Here is a 19476-nt window from a genome sequence, read left to right as displayed (position 1 = left end):
ATTAAAATAGTAATTTTGAAAATTACAATAATTTTATTTTATTTTATTTATTTATTTATTTTTTCGCTTTTGCTTTTCATCAAAAAATTTTATCTAATCAAACGGATTACAGGTCATAAAGGTTACGGTTGTGCAGTTGCCAGTGCACATCTTATGAGTCCTACAGTGAAGTTTATGTATTCTAAGACTTGGATTGTACAACTACGACTGCATCGGATATTGTGAATCCCACAACAAAGCCTATAAATTCTACGACTTAGATTTTACTCAACATTCTCCAAATCTTATGTGTTCGAGGTACCTATAAATTCTAAAAATTAGATTATACAACTGCACTTTATAATGAAAAATTATTACTTCTTGATGAAATGTTCAACTGCGTTGAATCAGTACCCTCTATACCCAACTTTTTTCCCGCCTCTCTCTACCCTAGCCGCCAATCCTCACCTTCATCCCTCTGCTTCCTCCCTCCTCCCTCCCATGGGAGTGGGGAGGTCTTGATCCCAGCCACCCACTGATTAATAATATCGGTGTGCTGTACATAACTTGTTTGGTGGGTGGATTCACACCGTCTTTTGTTATTTTTCCTCGCTGTCGTCGAGGTTTCGCTATAAGCAGCGTCTCTCACATTTCATTGTGTGTTTTTATTCCTGATCTCCTGATCTGCACCTTTTCCGAGGGTACATGGCTGCTGGGTTGCCGGAGTTGGGTTTGTTTGTCTTCTCCTTTTTGGAAATTTTTGGTATTTTGCGCTAGAAGTGGATCGATGCATCTACGTCTTTTACTGATGTATGTCGTCTCTGGTGCTTGCGCTGGCGTGTTTGGTTCTCTCGCCGGTGGTTTTTTTCGGTGGGTTCCTCACTGACGTCATGGGTGACGTCATCGGGTCTTTCTCTAGCACTGTTTTTTTCTTTTGTTGTGGTGGTTTTCCTTTTATAACTGGTACCTTTTCTTTGGCTTATCAAGACGGCTGATCTTGACTATAAAATGTGTTAGTTAGTTTGGGATGGTGTTTTATGTGTTTTTGATCTTCTGTATTTGGCCGATGATCTTATTGTAGATGCCGTATGGTGTATGACCTGTTTTATTGCCAAAGTAAAAAATAATAATAATAATAATATAATAATAAAAAAATTACATAAAAAAAAAAAGAAAAAAAACATATTTCCCCGCTTTAAAATAGATGTCTAGTTTTCAAGTAGATTATCGGGGACGTGTGAAAAATAAAATAAAAAGACTTTTTGTTATTCTTACTTAATTTTTCAAATTTTGTAAGATTTTATTTATTTAATGCTTAACCAATTATTGGGAAAATGGCACCAATAACTTGTACAACGGATTTGTAACCCGACACTTTAATTCAACAGTTATCATTACTTGAGTCACAATGTTTAAGGTGGATATCTATTTTAAAATGGGAGTATATTTTGTCGTTATTGGTGTTGTCTTGGAAGTAGCACTGAATAAATCTTGAAATTTTAACCTTTGAAAATTGAAATGAGAAGTTAAAAAAAAAGGAAAAAGAAAAAAGAAAAAAGAAAAAAGAGGAGGAGCAGAGAAATGTGAGAGTGACGTAAGCATATGGGAGGTGGAGGTCTCTTTCTAGTTTCTACCACCCACAAAAAGGTGAGAACCCAGCCCCTCCCATTCTTTAGAAAAACCCCTATAAATAACGCTCCAAGAGTACCTCACATAGGCTTGAACACACAACTCCTCTCTTCTCTCTCTCCCCCCTCTTCTTTATCTTCAAAACTCCATCCTCATTTCTCTTCAATCTCAAAAACCAAACACCACAAATCAACATGGTCACTCCTTCTCTCAACACCCTCAAACCCTCCTCCACCTCCACCATCAAATTCCTCTGCAGCTACGGCGGCAGAATCCTCCCCCGCTACCCCGACGCCAAGCTCCGCTACCACGGCGGCCATACCCGTCTCCTTTCCGTAGAACGCTCCATCTCCTTTGCCGGTCAGTCCCTTCTCTATTTCATATGTATATATATATATATTTATATAGTATGTATATGTGTTTATTTATATGTGTGGATGTGGAGTGTGATATTTGTGATGTCGTTACAGAGCTGTTGGTCAAGGTCGGTGAATTGTGCGGAACGTCGGTGACTCTGAGGTGTCAGTTGCCGACGGAGGACTTGGATGCTCTCGTCTCCATCACTTCCGATGAAGATCTCGCCAATCTGATTGAAGAATACGACCGTGCCGCCTCATCAAAGATCAAAGCCTTCCTTTCCCCGCTCAAATCCACCAAAAAAGTCTCTCCTCCTCCGTCCATCGCCTCATCTAGTATCGATGCGACATCGTCCAAATCCTCCCCTTACTCCTCCTCTGCCACCGCCGCCTTCTCCGCCGCCCCTTCTAGTTCAAGGTCTCGAGTGGCGGATCGTTGTTTCCGTCAGATCCCGCCGCCGGTGCCGTTTCCGATTTGCTATGAGAAATCTGGCGGCAAGCTTCCTTACTGTGCTTACCATGCTCCTCGGGGAAGCCCTAGCCACATGTACCTCATCCACAATGGGAATCACTGGCAATAGCCCTAAATTTGGTGAACTTTTGAAGATACATATATGAAGATAAATACTACCAGTTTTACTATTTATATATAGATAGGCAAATATATTCAAGAACAACAATGGTGAAGTGAGAGCGAATCTCTCTGTCAATGTATGAATAGGACTCTGTAAATCACCCAGATGGATTGCTTTCTGATCCATGCAAAAAATGGCAATTAATGGAAATTCTCAGTCCAATTTCGTTTTGGATCATTCAAAATGTGATATGGTGAGTCTCTGTTCTTCGTCCTCTGGACGCCATTGTTGCAGAGCATTTCTTTTTCTTTTACCCTTTTCCAGGTTGCCGTTAGGGTTCCGTTAAATGCCGTTACTCATTCACCATGTATGTTGTCCCCTGTTTCGCGTAATTCGTGCCACGTTACACATATCTTTTATCCGTTAAGACTTTTTTTTTTTTAAATTATATATATATATATATATATATATATATATATATTTTAAACCTGTGTTTTTATGATGCTTTCAAGTGGCACGTACAGCTTTATCTCAATGTCGTCTTGTCAACTTTTATTATTTCTGCAGCTTAACTTTCGGGGGAAAAAAAAAAAAAAAAACTTTTTCCATATATATGTAGTAGTACCATTATTATTTTTTAGCTCATTTATGTAATATATTCTCTTTGGGCAAATTATTTTTGTTTTAATTATATATATATTTTTCTTTAATCAGTGGTTTATTGTTGTGACTTACAGGTTGAGGAGAAGGAACTAAAGACTCGATGGTGGCAAGGGTTGGAAGGTAATTTCCTTTTCAAAATTAGTATTTTGATTGGGCTGTTTTAATCACTATATTTGCAGTAAAAAACAATTAATCTTTTCTTTGTAATAAGATTATTTTGTAGTTACATTTTTGTACAAATATTGCATGACATTTGGTATAAGTAGGGAGAGGAAAGAAAGGAGTCATGGTATACTCAATGGTTAGAAAATAAAAGGCATAAATATAGCTTTAAAGAGAAAGAAAATGACAACTCTTTCATGCCTCTTATCTATTATGCAAGTGGAGAAAAAAGAAAACCATTTATGTGAAATGGGTAATTGATAATTGATTAATTACTAGTATTTAGATCATCTTTCTTGTCATTTCCTCTCATTTGTTGGGAGGAAAACAAAACCATTTATACAAACTCTTCACTCTGACTCTCCCCTTCTCTTCTTCTTCTTTGTTGGTTGTTTTTCTTAACCAAACATGATTTAATTGACTCCTTTTTCTTTCTTTTCCTTTCATTCCCCTCAATCCTAAAGATTATTACTGTATATAATATATATATCTATATAATTCCCTGTAATTTCAATTACCAAGTGAAATTACATTTGATTTCTAAGTAGGTCCATGTTGTGGTTTTTGGCTCATAACCTCAAAATAATATCAAAGGCGAAGAATTAATATGGGGCGGAGGGAGTAATTTAGAAGGATTTGGAGAGCCTTTATGACATTTTGTGAGAAGACCATAGGATAGAATCATGATATTTAATCTCTTACTTTGTCTTGAACCATATTAATGCTTTTGATGATATTTTCGTTTTTGTTTTTGGAAGATGCCATACAGACATGAGTTCATGTCCCAACCAACTGACCGGTGGCTTTCATTTTGACCAGATTCAGTTATCTCTAGAGAGAGAGAGAGAGAGAGATAGCCATGGTGTGCTTCAAATCAATACAAAACAGATAGGCCAAAATCATTGAAAGTGGAAATTATTGAGAGGAGGTTGTTTTGGTGCATCAATGAAGTCATTGAACAGATTAGAGGATGGTGTAACGTGGGCCATGACAGCTGCTACCATCAAACTGGACCATCTAATAAAAAATTACATATATATAGATATAGATATAGATATAGAGACACACTCTCCAAGGTGTGGAGGAAGATGAGAGCCATAATTTTGGATACAGAGGTAGCAATGCCCTCCACTCAGTGGCGGTTTTGGAGAAGTGGATGAGATCATATATGGTGAATTAATTATAAGATGAAGAAAAAGAAAAGGTGTAAAGAGGGGTTGAACATGATGATGATGGGAAAGTGGTTTTAATTATATCAATCTTGGTCCACCAGTATTTGATCTTTTCCTTCTCCTAGGGCTAGTTTGGTGTGGTGGAATGAATTGGAATGGAATGAGAATGGAGGTGGGAATGGAATGGAATTGAATGAAATGGTCATTCCTTTTATTGGAAGATGGAATGATTTTTGATGGAATGGCCATTTTTCAAGAATAATGGGGAATGATGATTCTAACTTTAAAATTGGCACCAAATACGAGAATGAAAAGAAAAAAAACCATTTCATTCCACTTTCTTTTATTTCATTTCACTACACCAAACTAGCCTTTAGAGAAAAGTAAACCACCTCCCAAAGACTATGGGGATTCTGTCTCTTTTGTTGACAAGGGGGGAGGAGCTTTCATATTTACATCAATCCGGCAACCTCAAGACTGCGACATGAGGCTGGAGATTCCTATTAATGGGTGGTGATCCATTATATGCCAAGCGCAGGATTGGGAATTTGGGACCATCTGAAAATGATACTAGGTTGAAAAATCAGAAATATTTTACTTGTAAACAATAAACGAAGAAAACAACTGTGCAGAAGATGATTAAACTGGTTATGTGAGCTATATATAACTGGAGCTTCGTGGAGACAAGTGAGGAATATAAAGCTCAGTTGAACATCCAAAAGGAATGAACTACTGATTACCAGAGTTTAAGTTAACCTTATTCATTGGATTAGATGGAATTCTAAAAAGACCGAGCTAGTTCTTATTTGGGGGTATTATTTGATTTCAATATCGTGTCATGACCCCACCATAGAAAGCAGTGTTACAAGCATGCCATTGCTGGGCCAGTGGTCCTGTTAGCGAATTTGAATTGAATTGCATTAAAAGTTTCAAGTGATTTAAATATGTAAAGTTGGGGGATGAAAAACAAAGTTGGAGGTTTGAATAAGTGACAATCAAATGATTATCACATGCACAGCCATTAAGACAGATATATGTATATATATATATATACACACACACACACTTATCAGCTGAGGTCATGTTTGGGTATTTCTGATTAATGGACTTATTCATAGTATTTGATGAGATGACAAGATCATTCCAAATTCATTACAGAACATAAACAAAACAGGATTAGAGCATGCATTTCAACATTGTTATCCCTTATCTGGATACACGTCAGCCATTTAAGGCTATCCTGTCCTTTCTATTTTTCATTAGTTTGACCTCTTGAATTCCAGCATCATCAAGGATAAGCAGCAAACATTAATGGATGATGACGAGAACCAACTCCCCAATCTGGATAAGTATTTAGTTTACTCCCATGAAGAGGAATTGAAACAGGATTGGTGGTGAATTTAACCAGAGAAAAGTTGGAGATCTGAGATTGGAAGAAGTTTAATCCTGTTCTTTCTCATTCCTCATCAGTGCACGAAATTTCTACAGTTGGAGATAGGAGATTAAAGGAAGTTTAATCCTGTCCTTTATTCTTCGTTATCAGTGTTGGAGATAAGAGGGCGCAAACTTATTTTTTGTATGGAGAGATTGTTTTCAATTTCAAACACTTTTGACTTTCGGTCACAAAGGATTGACTCGGGTGAGAGAGTATCGGTTGGTTTGAGTGATGTCATAAATTCCTTGATCTTATCTAATAACCGATGGCCAAGAAGCAATGTAGCACTCGATTGCAATTTTGAATTGAAGGAAACTGAAAATACTTATCTGAGTATACAGAAGAGAAAAGATCAAACTGGTAAACAATTGATTTAACAATTGAGTTAGAAAGATTTAGCACCAAACCATAATCACACGTCAGTCACCAAGACAAAACAATGCTACAAGATAATTGACATATGAGGGGTGTCGTGTTATCTGCACCATGGACAAGAGGCCGGGATCATGTGGTCTCAGCCAAATAACAAGAGTTAAATAAAATTGACATACTTAGTTGATCGTCTCAGTTTAACATAAAATCGTGGGGCAATTCTCTACCTCTGGGTAGGTCGGGAGGTCAATTCTATCCCAACATCATTAATTTGTGTATCAGTATAATAGGCTGATTTTATTTTTGATTATTCAGCCTTCCTATTAGTACTAGGAAAATGATATGTGGTGCTTTGAAAATTGAATAACTTTGTTTTCATAATATATTTATAAATGTGGAAAAATTATATATGTTGATAGAGAGAGAGAGAGAAATATGATAAAATAGGGATATTTATTGGTGTTTAGGAGGGTAGAAACTCTAAATAGCCCTTAGAGCAACTTTAAGGGGTTGCCAATTTCAAAATATAGGAGGTGGGTTAAAATTGAGCTCTACAATGAGCTGTCAAATGGGTTGCCAAAATATACCTTTGCCATTTTTTGTGCCAAACATAACACAACATATACATATAGCAATAGCTATTGCTATCTATGCCCAGAATGAGACCCTACACTCAATTGATTGCTTTTTAATCTGCTTAATTGAATTCAATTTTTGTTCTTTTTTTCCCTGGAAATCTTACCAATAAAGATAATATAAGATCGAGTTAAAACTTTATTTTTCCAGTTATTTTATCTGAATGTTCAACAATCAAACAAAGGGAAAATAAAAATTGGATTTGATTTAATTTTTGCTTTATATTGGATTTGCTTGATTTGTCCGTAGTGAATGAAAAATGGCTATCATCCATTCATCCAGTTTTTGTGAATTAGTGACAGAGCAGCAAAAAAAATTAGGGACACTATCACTTTTTGGTAACTAGTGTCTATTTATCTGTCAGGTTAAACAAATTAGTTTTAATCAGGTACATGAAATATGGACAATTAATTAATTTTTAATTTTATTTATTTTTAATAATACAAACAAGCCAAATATTTTTATTTATTTTTAATAAGGCAAACAAGCTAAATAAAATACAAACACTCACAAAAAAAAAAAAAAAAAATACAAACTCACTTGTTCACCGTCTAGTGTACAAAACACACACATACTAATAAATCAAGGAACCAAACAAAAGAAATCTGAAACACACTTCTTCAATCCGATCCGATCCGTGAAATTTATATAAATATTTAATTAGTTAATGATAATTTAATGTACTCTAAGGATGTATTAGTTAATAATTATTTAAATATATGAATTAATATTAATAAATTAAAATTTTATGTCTTAGGTTAGGGTTAAAAGATAAATAAATAATAAATAATATTAGTTATAAAAATAAAAATAATAATAGAGTGGTAGCGGGGAATGGTAGTTGAAAAGAAAATGGTGGTTGTGTAAAAAAATAGCATTTTAGATAAAATGCACCATTGAAGCAGAATTACTAAAATATAGCATTTTGACACTGTAGCACCTCTCAGAATATAGTTTTGGCATGCAAAAATAACTTTTTGCATTGGAGATGGTCTTAGGCCATCCGCAGCGGGCTCGCGGAAGCCTATTTTGGCTAGCATAATGGGCCAAATGCTCCCCAGCAGGCTCGCGGAACTGGGAGGGGCCCACAATGGCTCGCGGAATACCGCGAGGCCTAACCCGATCGTGGTATCTTTTTTTTTTGTCTTTTCCTTGACCAAAACGGCGATGTTTTGGTTAAGCTAAATTTTTTTTTTTGTTTAAACGTTCTGGAAAACTGCCTTAAGGCACTGTTTGGCATAATTATTTTTTCGAGAAAAAGCCAAAAATAGGTTATTTTGAGCCCAATTTTTTTTTTAAAAAAATAAATTAAATTTCATTAAATAAAAAATATATTGTTTAAGCACTATTTGTCCAAAAAAAAAATTTGAGCTAAAAATAAATTAAAAAACCTTTTTTTTTTTTCCATAACATCTGTTGTTAAGGCATTATTTGGCTGACACAAATAGTGCATTAACGGCTATAATTTAAAATTTCAAATTTTTAAAAATTTTTTTTTTTAAAAAATAAGTGTTAATTATACAAGATAAAAAATAAAAAATATAGCCGTTAGGAAAAAGTTTTTTAAAAAATAATAATAATTTATTATTATTATTTTTAAGAGAGCCAAAATTCGGAGAGCTTGATTGAGTGTCTATTTTGGAGAGCAAAATGTGATATGGTGAGTCTCTGTTCTTTGTCCTCTAGACGCCATTGTTGTAGTAGTGCATTTCTTTTTCTTTTTCCCTTTTCGAGGTTGCCGTTACTCATTCACCTTAACGGTGTATGTTGGTCTTGTTTCGTGTAATACATGCCACGTTACCCATATCATTTACCCGTTAGACTTTTTTTTTATTTTTAAATTATATATAATATACAGAATTATTCACTTGTTTCTTGGTGTGCAGAAAAATGTATGCACACTTCAAGTATTAACCGTTAGATTCTATTGGACAATTAAAAAATTAGTATATTCTTTCATATCCAACGGTTAAGATTTAATTCGTGCATAAATTTTTTGCACACCAGTGAGCAGGTGAACAGTCCTATATATATATATATATATATATTCATATGTATATATGATACATATATATATTTTTAAACCCGTGATTTTTTTTTTTTTTTTTAATGATGCGCCCGTACAGCTTTATCTCAATGTCGTCTTGTCAACTTTTTCTATTTCTGTGATATATATATGTATGTATGTATTACAATTACTATTAATTTTTAGCTCATTATGTAATATATTCTCTTTGGGCAAATTATTTTTGTTTTAATTGTCTATATATATTTCTTTAATCAGTGGTTTATTATAGTGACTTGCAGGTTGAGGAGATGGAACTAAAGACTCGAATGTGGCAAGTAAGGGTTGGAAGGTAATTTCTTTTTCAAAATTAAGTCCTTTATCAAAATTAATTTTTCTTTATTCTTGCTATTTTGATTGGGCTGTTTTAATCACTATATTTGCAGTAAAAAACAATTAATATTTTCTTTGTAATAAGATTATTTTGTAGTTACATTTTTTACAAATATTGCATGACATTTTGTACGAGTAGAGAGGAAAGAAAGGAGTCATAGTATACCTAGTATGTTTAATATAGCTTTAAAAAGAAAGAACATGACAACTCTTTCATGCCTCTTATTATTGCAAGTGGAGAAAAAAGAAAACCATTTATGTGAAATGGGTAATTGATGATTGATTAATTACAAGTATTTAGATCATCTTTCTTGTCATTTCCTCTCATTTGTTGGGAGGAAAACAAAACCATTTATACAAACTCTTCACTCTGACTCTCCCCTCCTCTTCTTCTTCTTTGTTGGTTGTTTTTCTTAACCAAACATGATTTAATTGACTCCTTTTTCTTTCTTTTCCTTTCATTCCCCTCAATCCTAAAGATTATTACTATATATAATATATATATATATATAGTTCCCTGTAATTTCAATTACCAAGTGAAATTACATTTGATTTCTAAGTAGGTCCATGTTGTGGTTTTGGCTCATAACCTCAGAATAATATCGAAGGCGAAGAACTAATATGGGGCGGAGGGAGTAATTTAGAAGGATTTGGAGAGCCTTTATGACATTTTGTGAGAAGACCATAGGATAGAATCATGATATTTAATCTCTTACTTTGTCTTGAACCATATTAATGCTTTTGATGATATTTTCGTTTTTGTTTTTGGAAGATGCCATACAGACATGAGTTCATGTCCCAACCAACTGACCGGTGGCTTTCATTTTGACCAGATTCAGTTATCTCTAGAGAGAGAGAGAGAGAGAGAGATAGCCATGGTGTGCTTCAAATCAATACAAAACAGATAGGCCAAAATCATTGAAAGTGGAAATTATTGAGAGGAGGTTGTTTTGGTGCGTCAATGAAGTCATTGAACAGATTAGAGGATGGTGTAACATGGGCCATGACAGTTGCTACCATCAAACTGGACCATCTAATAAAAAATTACATATATATATATATAGATATAGATATAGATATAGAGACACACTCTCCAAGGTGTGGAGGAAGATGAGAGCCATAATTTTGGATACAGAGGTAGCAATGCCCTCTACTCAGTGGCGGTTTTTGAGAAGTGGATGAGATCATATATGGTGAATTAATTATAAGATGAAGAAAAAGTAAAGGTGTAAGAGGGGTTGAAGATGATGATGATGGGAAAGTGGTTTTTAAGGTATGTCAATTTTGGTCCACCAGTATTTGATCTTCTCTTTCTCTTGGAGAAAAGTAAACCACCTCCCAAAGACTATGGGGATTCTGTCTCTTTTGTTGACAGCTTGAATATTTACATCAATCCGGCAACGTCAGGACCGCGACATGAGGCCGGAGATTTCTATTAATGGGTGGTGATCGAATATATGCCAAGTGCTTTGGGACCATCTGAAAATGATAGTAAGTTGAAAAATCAGAAATATATTACTTGTAAACAATAAGCGAAGAAAACAACCGTGCAGTAGATGATTAAACTGGTTATGATTTCATACAAGTGAGGAATATAAAGCTCCGTTGAACATCCAGAAGGAATGAATTGTGAATATTGCAGACTCTAGGTTAAACTGTACTGAACTACTGATTACGTTAACCTCATTCATCGAATTAGATGGAATTCTAGAAAGACTGTCATCGAGCAAGTTCTTATTTGGGGGCATTATTTGATTTCAATATCAAACTGGTAAACAATTGATTTAACAATTGAGTTCGAAAGATTGAGCACCAATCCAGAATCACACATCAGTCATTAACACAAAACAATGCTACAAACCATAATCACACGTAAGTCATTAAAACAAAACAATGCTACAAGACATTTGACAAACGAGGGGTGTCATGTCATCTACATCATGAACGAGGCCGAGGCAGGGACCATGTGATCTCAAACTCTCAGTCAAATAACAAGTTGTTACGTAATTAGAAAATTAAATAAAAATGATATATTTGATTGTCATGTTATTGGCCGTAACCATGTCATCTCGGACCTTTCTAGTCCACATTTTGCACCGTGAGGTCATCTCCAAGAATGAGCGTCTATCCCAAAAGCTTCAAACCACCAAAAACCTCCGTCAACGGCCAACCCAATAGCAAACCACCTTAAACCACCCTTCAAACCACTGAAACAATCCATCCCTACCACAAGCCACGCTGCTACCTCACCAAACAACATCCCCCTTTACAGCAACAACCGCAGATCAACTCACACCTCTTGCACATGCCATGTTACCACCTCACCAAACAACATTCTTCTTTACAACAATAATCACAGACCAGCTCACATACCTCTTCAAACAAATCTTCCCAAACAGATTAACCAAAAAACCATACTTAAAAAACCAACCATTAACTCCCTACATACAGAAATTTACCACCCTCCAATCCCATCCTCACTCTCTGGACAGCCTCACATCCACTTCCCTGCACCTACTGTCATTCCTATAAGGATACATTCAAATGAACTACGCTACAACAATAACTCAGCCTCTAATCCACATCCTCACATCCACTTCCTTGCACCTACTGTCAATCCTATAAGGATACATTCAAATGAACTACGCTACAACAATAACTCAGCCTCTAATCCACATCCCTATCACACTTATCAATCCCCTCCTAGCTCTCCACCTGCTAACTCAAATTTACCAAGAAACTTTAATCCCCTACTCTACTCCTCCCCAGCACACTAGATTGACAGGCTACAAGAATAGCTGGAATGGAAAGATGAGAACCTTGGGAGAGCCATGGACATGTACAACTCACTCAAGAAGATTGTATCCGACCTGAGAACTGAGCTGGCTCAGCTCAAAGCTCAAAAGCAACACCATGTTCCACCTCATCTAAGCTCTCCAACCAATGATTAACCACCACTAGCCACCACCACCACCACCACAAGTGGGCCATAACAAATCAAGGAAGGAACAGGTATGATTTCAAATTCAAACTCAAACTCAGATTCATTACCTCTAGTCAAACCCCCTCTGCAAGCTCCCACATCATCAGTCTCTCCACACCCCATCCAAAAGAGTAAAACCGCAGACTGCCTTCCCACCAATTCCAACACAAACACTACAGCCTTGCCTATTTTATGATTCCGGTCAAATTCATCACAGACAACAGTGGTCCTACCTCCACCCATCTCTAACCTTATACAACACATAACAGACAACACAACAGTAACCTCTCCCTCCCTCCACAAACAAACAACCATTAACCACCAGACAAAAGCATGGAATGAGGTGGTCAAACAAACCACCAAAATGTGTCTTGATTACCTACCTCCACCTCATTCCTCAAGGTTCATTAATCCACCCAAAGAAGTTGCAGAGGAAGGACTAAAATTCTGGGCCTTTTACCACGTGGATAAAATTTTACAACATCCCTCATCAATTTTTGGACAGCCAAAGGCTTAAGCCATATTGTTAGCACAGTTGGTGAACCTCTTTATGTTGATTAAGCTATTGAAGGAAGGATTAAGCTCAAGTATGCAAGGGTCTGTGTTAATATTGACCTCTCCAAACCACTCTAAACAGAGGTCCAAATCAAAGTTGAGGACAACAAATTTGAATAAATCAGAATCGAGTACCAGTGGCTACCAAAGTTTTGCTTGAAATGCAATCAACTTAACCACTCTCAAGCCTCCTGCCCTCTCAACCACATCAAACCTACTACAAACACTACCAAAGAGCTAACCCCTTTCCCTAATAGCCCAACAATGAAAGACCACAGCCCAGCAGAGATAAATCACAACAACAATTGGATTACAATTAGGAAGAAAAACAAAAGACCTGCCACATCACCTAAATCCTCTTCCTATCCACCAATCACTACAACAAATAACCAATTCTCACCATTAAACCACTTGAATCAACCTCACTCAACCAGTGAAACCCCCTCCCCCTCAGCAAATAACAGCTCAACATCATCATCAAACCAAACAATGGTTCAAAATTCAATTGTAATCCCTCCATCAACATCTAACCATCTGCTTGATTACTCCCCTCTCTGTATCAAAAAACTCAACTTCACAGAATATAGCTCACCCCCACCCAATTCACCATCAACTTCCAAGCCTCCTCTATTAACCTTCCCTCGGTACAAAAAGAATCCTAGATCATAGAAGTAGCTACAGAAACCATAGAAAGCCTCCATACCTATTCTCTCTCACAAGATTCAGAACTTGAAGCTACAAAACACCACCCAGGTCACTTCTACATTGACTGAACCTTTAAATGACACCAAAGGAAAACTCACAGCTAGATCATTGAAGAAAGAAGCAAGGAAGAAGCTCAGCAACAACCCTGATTTGATGTGTAAGCATCTTGGAGACTCATTCTCTCCACCCTTTAAATGATATCATTTGCAACTTCGAACATTAGAGGGATGAATCATCCATCTAAGCAATCAGAGATAAAGAGACTAATCTCTGAAATAAAGCTTGATTTAGTCTCTATTGTTGAGACTAAAGTATCCCAGGCAAATGTGGTATCCATCCACAGGTCTTTGTGCCCCTCTTGGTCACTCATTCACAATTATCTTTACTCTCCCCTAGGGAGAATTTGGGTACTGCGGAACCTTAACTAAGTAGACCTTAAAGTCATTGATACTAGCAGGTAGGCAACTCACTGCTCAATCTCTATCATTGGGCAAAACATCACATTTTTTACCTCATTTATCTATGCTGCTAACATGGCAACTGAAAAGCAGCTTCTTTGGGAAAATATTATTCATTTTGCTGGATTGTTCTCTCACTCCCCTTGGCTAATCATGGGTGACTTCAATGTTATCCCCAACACTGCTGAAACCTTTGGAGGTTCAAGAAGGAGATGTCAAGCCATAGATGAATTCAAAGACTGTCTACAGTAAGCTGAGCTAGATGATCTCAAATTCAGTGGCATTCTCTTTTCCTAGTCTAATAAAAGTCAAGGTGCAACTTGTATTGCCAAAAAATTGGATAGAGCTCTTGTCAATCACAAGTGGTCTATTTCATTTTCACTTTCTGAATATAATTTTCTCCCCCCAGGTATATCTGATCATAGTCCCATACTTATTACTATGAACTTCAATATCCCACACATGTGTGTTCCTTTCAAATGCTTCAATGTCTGGTCTTCCCACCCTAAGTTTTTATCCTCAGTCCATGAAGTGTGGTGCTGCTACATCAGAGGTACAGCTATGTTCCAAGTGGTTCAAAAACTAAAAATGTTAAAACCAGTCCTCAGAGCTAACTGTAAGAAGGAATTCTCAGAGGCTGATTCCAAGCTTCACTATGTAAAGCTGGAACTTGACTCATGACAGCTAGACCTGGATAAATCCCCAAATGATGTATTACTAAGAGAAATGGAAAGATCACTTATCTCAGAGTATCTAAGGCTTGGGAAGATTCAAGAAGATATGTTGAGACAGAAATCAAGGATGAATTGGTTGAAACTTAGAGATTGCAACTCCTCATTCTTCCACAAATTTCTTTCTTCTAGAAACAATAGGAAAAAGATTGTATCACTTACCTTGGACTCAGGACAGATAATTGATGATATGGACTCCATCAAGCTTGAAGTTGTCTCATATTTCCAAAAATTACTGGGTTGCTCACCTCCTACCACTCATCACCTAAGTGACCTCACACCTTTCTTCTCCAAGCAGGTTCCCCACCATCTCTTAACCTACCTTGATGACAATCCTACTCCTACTGAAATTAGGAACTGTATGTTCTCCATCAAAAAGGATAAAGCCTCTGGACCTGATGGCTACAATGGGTTGTTCTTCATGAAATCTTAGCCCATTATTGGAATATCAATCACTGCAGCAATCTCAGAATTTTTCAAAAATGGGAAACTCTTAGCTGAGGTAAACAACACCTACATCTCTTTGGTCCCAAAGTGTCAAAATCCTTCCTCCATACATGATTACAGACCTATCTTATGTTGCAATACAATCTACAAGTGTACTGCCAAGCTACTTGCCCACAAGCTGCAAATAACCCTCCCATTCATCATTAATCCCTCTCAGTCAGCATTCATTCAGGGTAGGAAGATCAATGATCCAATTTTCCTTACTCATGAGCTATTAAGAGGGTACCACAAGGATAGCTCTCCATCAAGATATGCAATCAAGATTGATTTAAGGAAAGCTTTTGATTCTGTTAAATGGGACTTCATAATCAGCTGCTTAACCCTACTAAATTTTCCACAGAAATTCATCTCACTGATCCAGGCATGCATATCCTCACCCTCATTCACTATTGCACTCAATGGGGAGTTCCAGGGTTTTTTCAAAGGGAAAATGGGCCTTAAGCAAGGAGATCCAATCTCCCCCTTCCTCTTTGTCATTGTAATGGATGCACTCTCATCCATCATCAACTGCTATATAGGTAGAGTACAAGCCTTCAAGTTCCACTGGAGATGTAAAGACCTCAAGATCATTCACCTCTCTTATGCTGATGATCTTCTCCTACTATGCCATGCAGACATCACTTCTGTCTCAGTTTTAAAATCAGCAATTGATTACTTTAGTACAATGTCTGGCCTTGCTATTAACCTCAATAAAAGTTCTATATTTTTCTCAGGGACTGATCAATACACAGAGAGCTGCATCACCTCCTTGCTTGGCATTGGGGTTTGGACTCTCCTAATCAGATATCTTTGGGTTCCACTCATTTCAACAAATCTAAAAGCTTCTCATTGTAGCCTGCTTATAGAGAAGATAACCCACAGGATCACACACTGGACCTCTAGATCACTTTCCTATACAGGAAGGCTGCAGTTGATCAAGGTTGTCCTAGTCTTTACACAGCTTTATTGGTCTCGCGTTTTCATCCTCCCAAAGGCAGTAATCAACAAGCTCAATAATATCTTCAGTGCATTCCTTTGGTCTTAACCAGAAATGAAATCCACCTCTGCTAAAGTTGCATGGAGTAAGGTATGCAAGCCAAAGAATGCAGGTGGTTTGGGCATCCCCAACTTGGAACTAAGCAACAAGGCTGGCATTCTCAGATACATATGGGACCTTCAATGTCATGACCACAACAAAATTTGGGTAAATTGGTGCCACACTCACTTAATCAAATCCAGAAATCTATGGACTCTAACCTATCCTCAGTCATGCTCCTGGAGTTGGAGGAAGATTTTCCAAGAGGCACCATGCCAGGTCAATCATCAAGCATAAAATTGGAGATGGCAATGGAACATCTTTCCGGTGGGACAACTGGGCTCCAGATGGACCTTTATGCTCTAGATTTCAACCCTCTATTCTCTTAGATGCTGGCTTTCAATTGGATATCCCAGTGAGTACATTCATCACCAATTCAACTTGGTATTTCCCTACTACCATCACCAATACAATTCTAGAATTAATCCCCATGAACCATCCATGCTCATCAAGGGAAGACAAGAAAACTTGGTCCATCTCCCCTTTAGGTGTCTACAATTTCAGCCACACCTTAGCTTATCTTGCAGGCAATTTCCCCTCAGTCAATTGGCACAACTTAGTACGGAATTCACCAACAATTCCAAGGATGAAGTTTAACTTATGGCTCATAGTTCAATCCAAACTCCCCACTTTTGACAGTAAATCCATGGTGCAACACCACAACAATTGTGCGTTATATAACCTCTCTCCTGAATCCTATTCCCATCTGTTCTTCAGTTGTAACTTCATTTCCCCAATTTGGAGATTTATCCGTGGCAAAATTCACTTCCATTCTCCAATCCAAAACTAGGAGGCTCTGATCCAACATATCAGCTGGACTTGGAAGTCTAATTCACCTACTAATCAGCTGCGCAAGATTGGTCTATCAGCTGTGATTTACAACTTATGGGAAGAACGCAATTCTAGAATCTTCCAAAGGAAGAAGTTCTCTCAGAAAGCAGTGCTTGCAAAGATATGCAACTCCATTACCTCAATCCTCAAATTTGGGGTTCTAAAGGATTGTGCAGCTTCCCCTTGTATCCTAGCTGACTGGAATCTCTCTCCTTCTCGTTGCCGCCCCCCTTCGCTTCCGCTGGACTAATTCAACGGCTATCCTCCTTAATGGAGGATCTTGAGCTCGATTACCGGATTGTTAATCTCTTCCCCAATCAACGGCTTCTAATCCGTTAACTGTGGTAGTTATCTTTGTGTTGTCAATGGGCCTATATCATTGTTTGGGCTTTTTTGTTTTCCCCTTTTGGGCTGTCTGTCCCCTTTGGACTTATTGTTGTTGCCCTTATTGGGTTGGTTTGGCCAAAGGCCCACACTGTATCTATAATTTCAATTAATGTCAGTTGCTTTAATTTTTGAAAAAAAAGAAAAAAAAAATTAATTGGCTGATTTTATTTTTGATTATTCAACCTAGGTATCTTCTTATTAGTACTAGGAAAATGATATGTGGTGCTTTGAAAATTGAATGACTTCGTTTTCATAATATATTTATAGATGCGGAAAAATTATATATGTTGATAGAGAAATATGATAAAACAGATATTTATTGGTATTTAGGAGGGTAGAAACTGTAAATAGCCCTTAGAAGCTAATGATGCAGATCACAGAGTGTTCTGAAACTGAAATAAAATATGAATTTGGGCACAAGTTAATTAAAACATTATACCTAGTAGTAGAATGTATCATTGGCAATTGAAATGGCCGAGGTAAGAGAGAATCTCTCACAAAGTTTAAGTTCTTTGACACATACCATGACGTTCCACATCATTTAACGGAAGAATTTTTCGACGCGTATAATGGAATGTCTTTTATTTGTGTAGATGCGTTTTGGAATCACGAGTGCAAAGTGGACAATAGTCCTACAGCATGGGACGGGATGCTGACACATTGGCTGTTATTCATGATGGACCGGACTTGAGAATGAAAAAAAAAAAAAAAAAAAGTTCAAATCTCCCATATTCTGGTTATATATAAACAGGACAGTCACCAGCAGCATCCTGAATTTTGAGTTTTGGTGGTGAAATGAAGCACAGGAAGTGGCTTTAGATCACTAATAATTCTTATACATTTTGTCTATTAAAGTAGACCTTAAACTACCATAGCAACATCAAATTTTCATCTTAAACGTGATTTTGTTCTTTAGTTTTATTTCCACGTGTTTATTTTTAATTGTATTGTTCATCGATAAATGAAATGAAAGAGCAATGTGTAATGTTTTCGATTTTTATCATTTTCCATTTTCTAGGATTTTCTTGATTTTTTGGGGGTGTTTTCGTCTTGTCTCGTTTTGCGTGTCGAACACTGTGAGTATGCCGGATGGGTCCGAGAGTTGGTAAGGGCATTTTCTTAAGTTCAAAACTCTTGGAAATGTATTGGTTGTCATTTCGACATTTTTCAATTTTCGGGTCAGGTGGGACCCGCAACTGGTATTGTTGTGCACGAGAATTATTTTTCGGAACTGTTGCATATCATCCATTATTATTTGAGGTATTTTATATAGCTATGTGTTAAATGATTGGTTGTAATGTGGTTAGTGTGTGTGTATATATATATATGTGTGTGTGTGTGTGTGTGTGTGTTACGAAGATTTTTATTTAATCACATGGGACCCGTAATTGACATAGTCATTTTAGGTGACCAAATGGTCACCAACCAGACCATTCTTTCTTCCTTTTCTGGCTGCGACAGTTTCTCTCTCTAAGCTTTATATATGTATATTTTTTTATCCATTTCAAAGCTAGATTTACACAATTTCATTGAAAATTTGACTTTGCCATTGAAAACAAAGTTCGCGAACTCAACGAGATCTACAAATTGATCGGAGCAAAGTTGAAATTGGGTGACTTTGGTGGATTTCAAAAATTGGGGCTTTTGCTTCAAATTGAGGTAGAGTTGTCTAACTGTCAATTTCCTTGAATTTAGTAGTTAATTAAATGTTTTTGCCCCTCTTTAGCATGTCAATTGATGCCTAAAATGTATGATTAAATTTTAGGGTTTTGGCTTACACTTGAATTGCTGAATTAAGACGTTTTACGTGATTAAATGTTTATCTTGTGTATAAATTGCAAATGTCATGCTATTCAGTTGCTATGTG

General features: G+C 36.7%; 1 protein-coding gene across 2 annotated transcripts; it reads left to right on the top strand.

The window, feature by feature from the left end:
* Positions 1 to 1678: 1678 nt before the first annotated feature.
* Positions 1679 to 18331, top strand: LOC132304266 (uncharacterized). Of its 2 annotated transcripts, none has more exons than XM_059801861.1 (5): positions 1679 to 1968; positions 2079 to 2792; positions 3277 to 3322; positions 9287 to 9336; positions 18203 to 18331. In XM_059801861.1, exons 1-2 carry the CDS (start codon positions 1803 to 1805, stop codon positions 2543 to 2545), a joined length of 633 nt encoding a protein of 210 aa, XP_059657844.1. In that variant the 5' UTR covers positions 1679 to 1802; the 3' UTR covers positions 2546 to 2792; positions 3277 to 3322; positions 9287 to 9336; positions 18203 to 18331. The 2 variants fall into 2 exon arrangements, with proteins under 2 accessions (XP_059657844.1, XP_059657843.1); XM_059801860.1 differs by having other exon boundaries at positions 9277 to 9336.
* The last annotated feature ends 1145 nt before the right edge of the window (positions 18332 to 19476 follow it).

The sequence above is a fragment of the Cornus florida genome, unplaced genomic scaffold (genome assembly GCF_030987335.1).
Source record: "Cornus florida cultivar Cherokee Brave unplaced genomic scaffold, ASM3098733v1 CherokeeBrave_3.0.0_Hap2_Chr04, whole genome shotgun sequence".
Taxonomy (NCBI): Eukaryota; Viridiplantae; Streptophyta; class Magnoliopsida; order Cornales; family Cornaceae; genus Cornus; species Cornus florida.
This window is presented reverse-complemented; position numbering and strand designations above follow the sequence as displayed.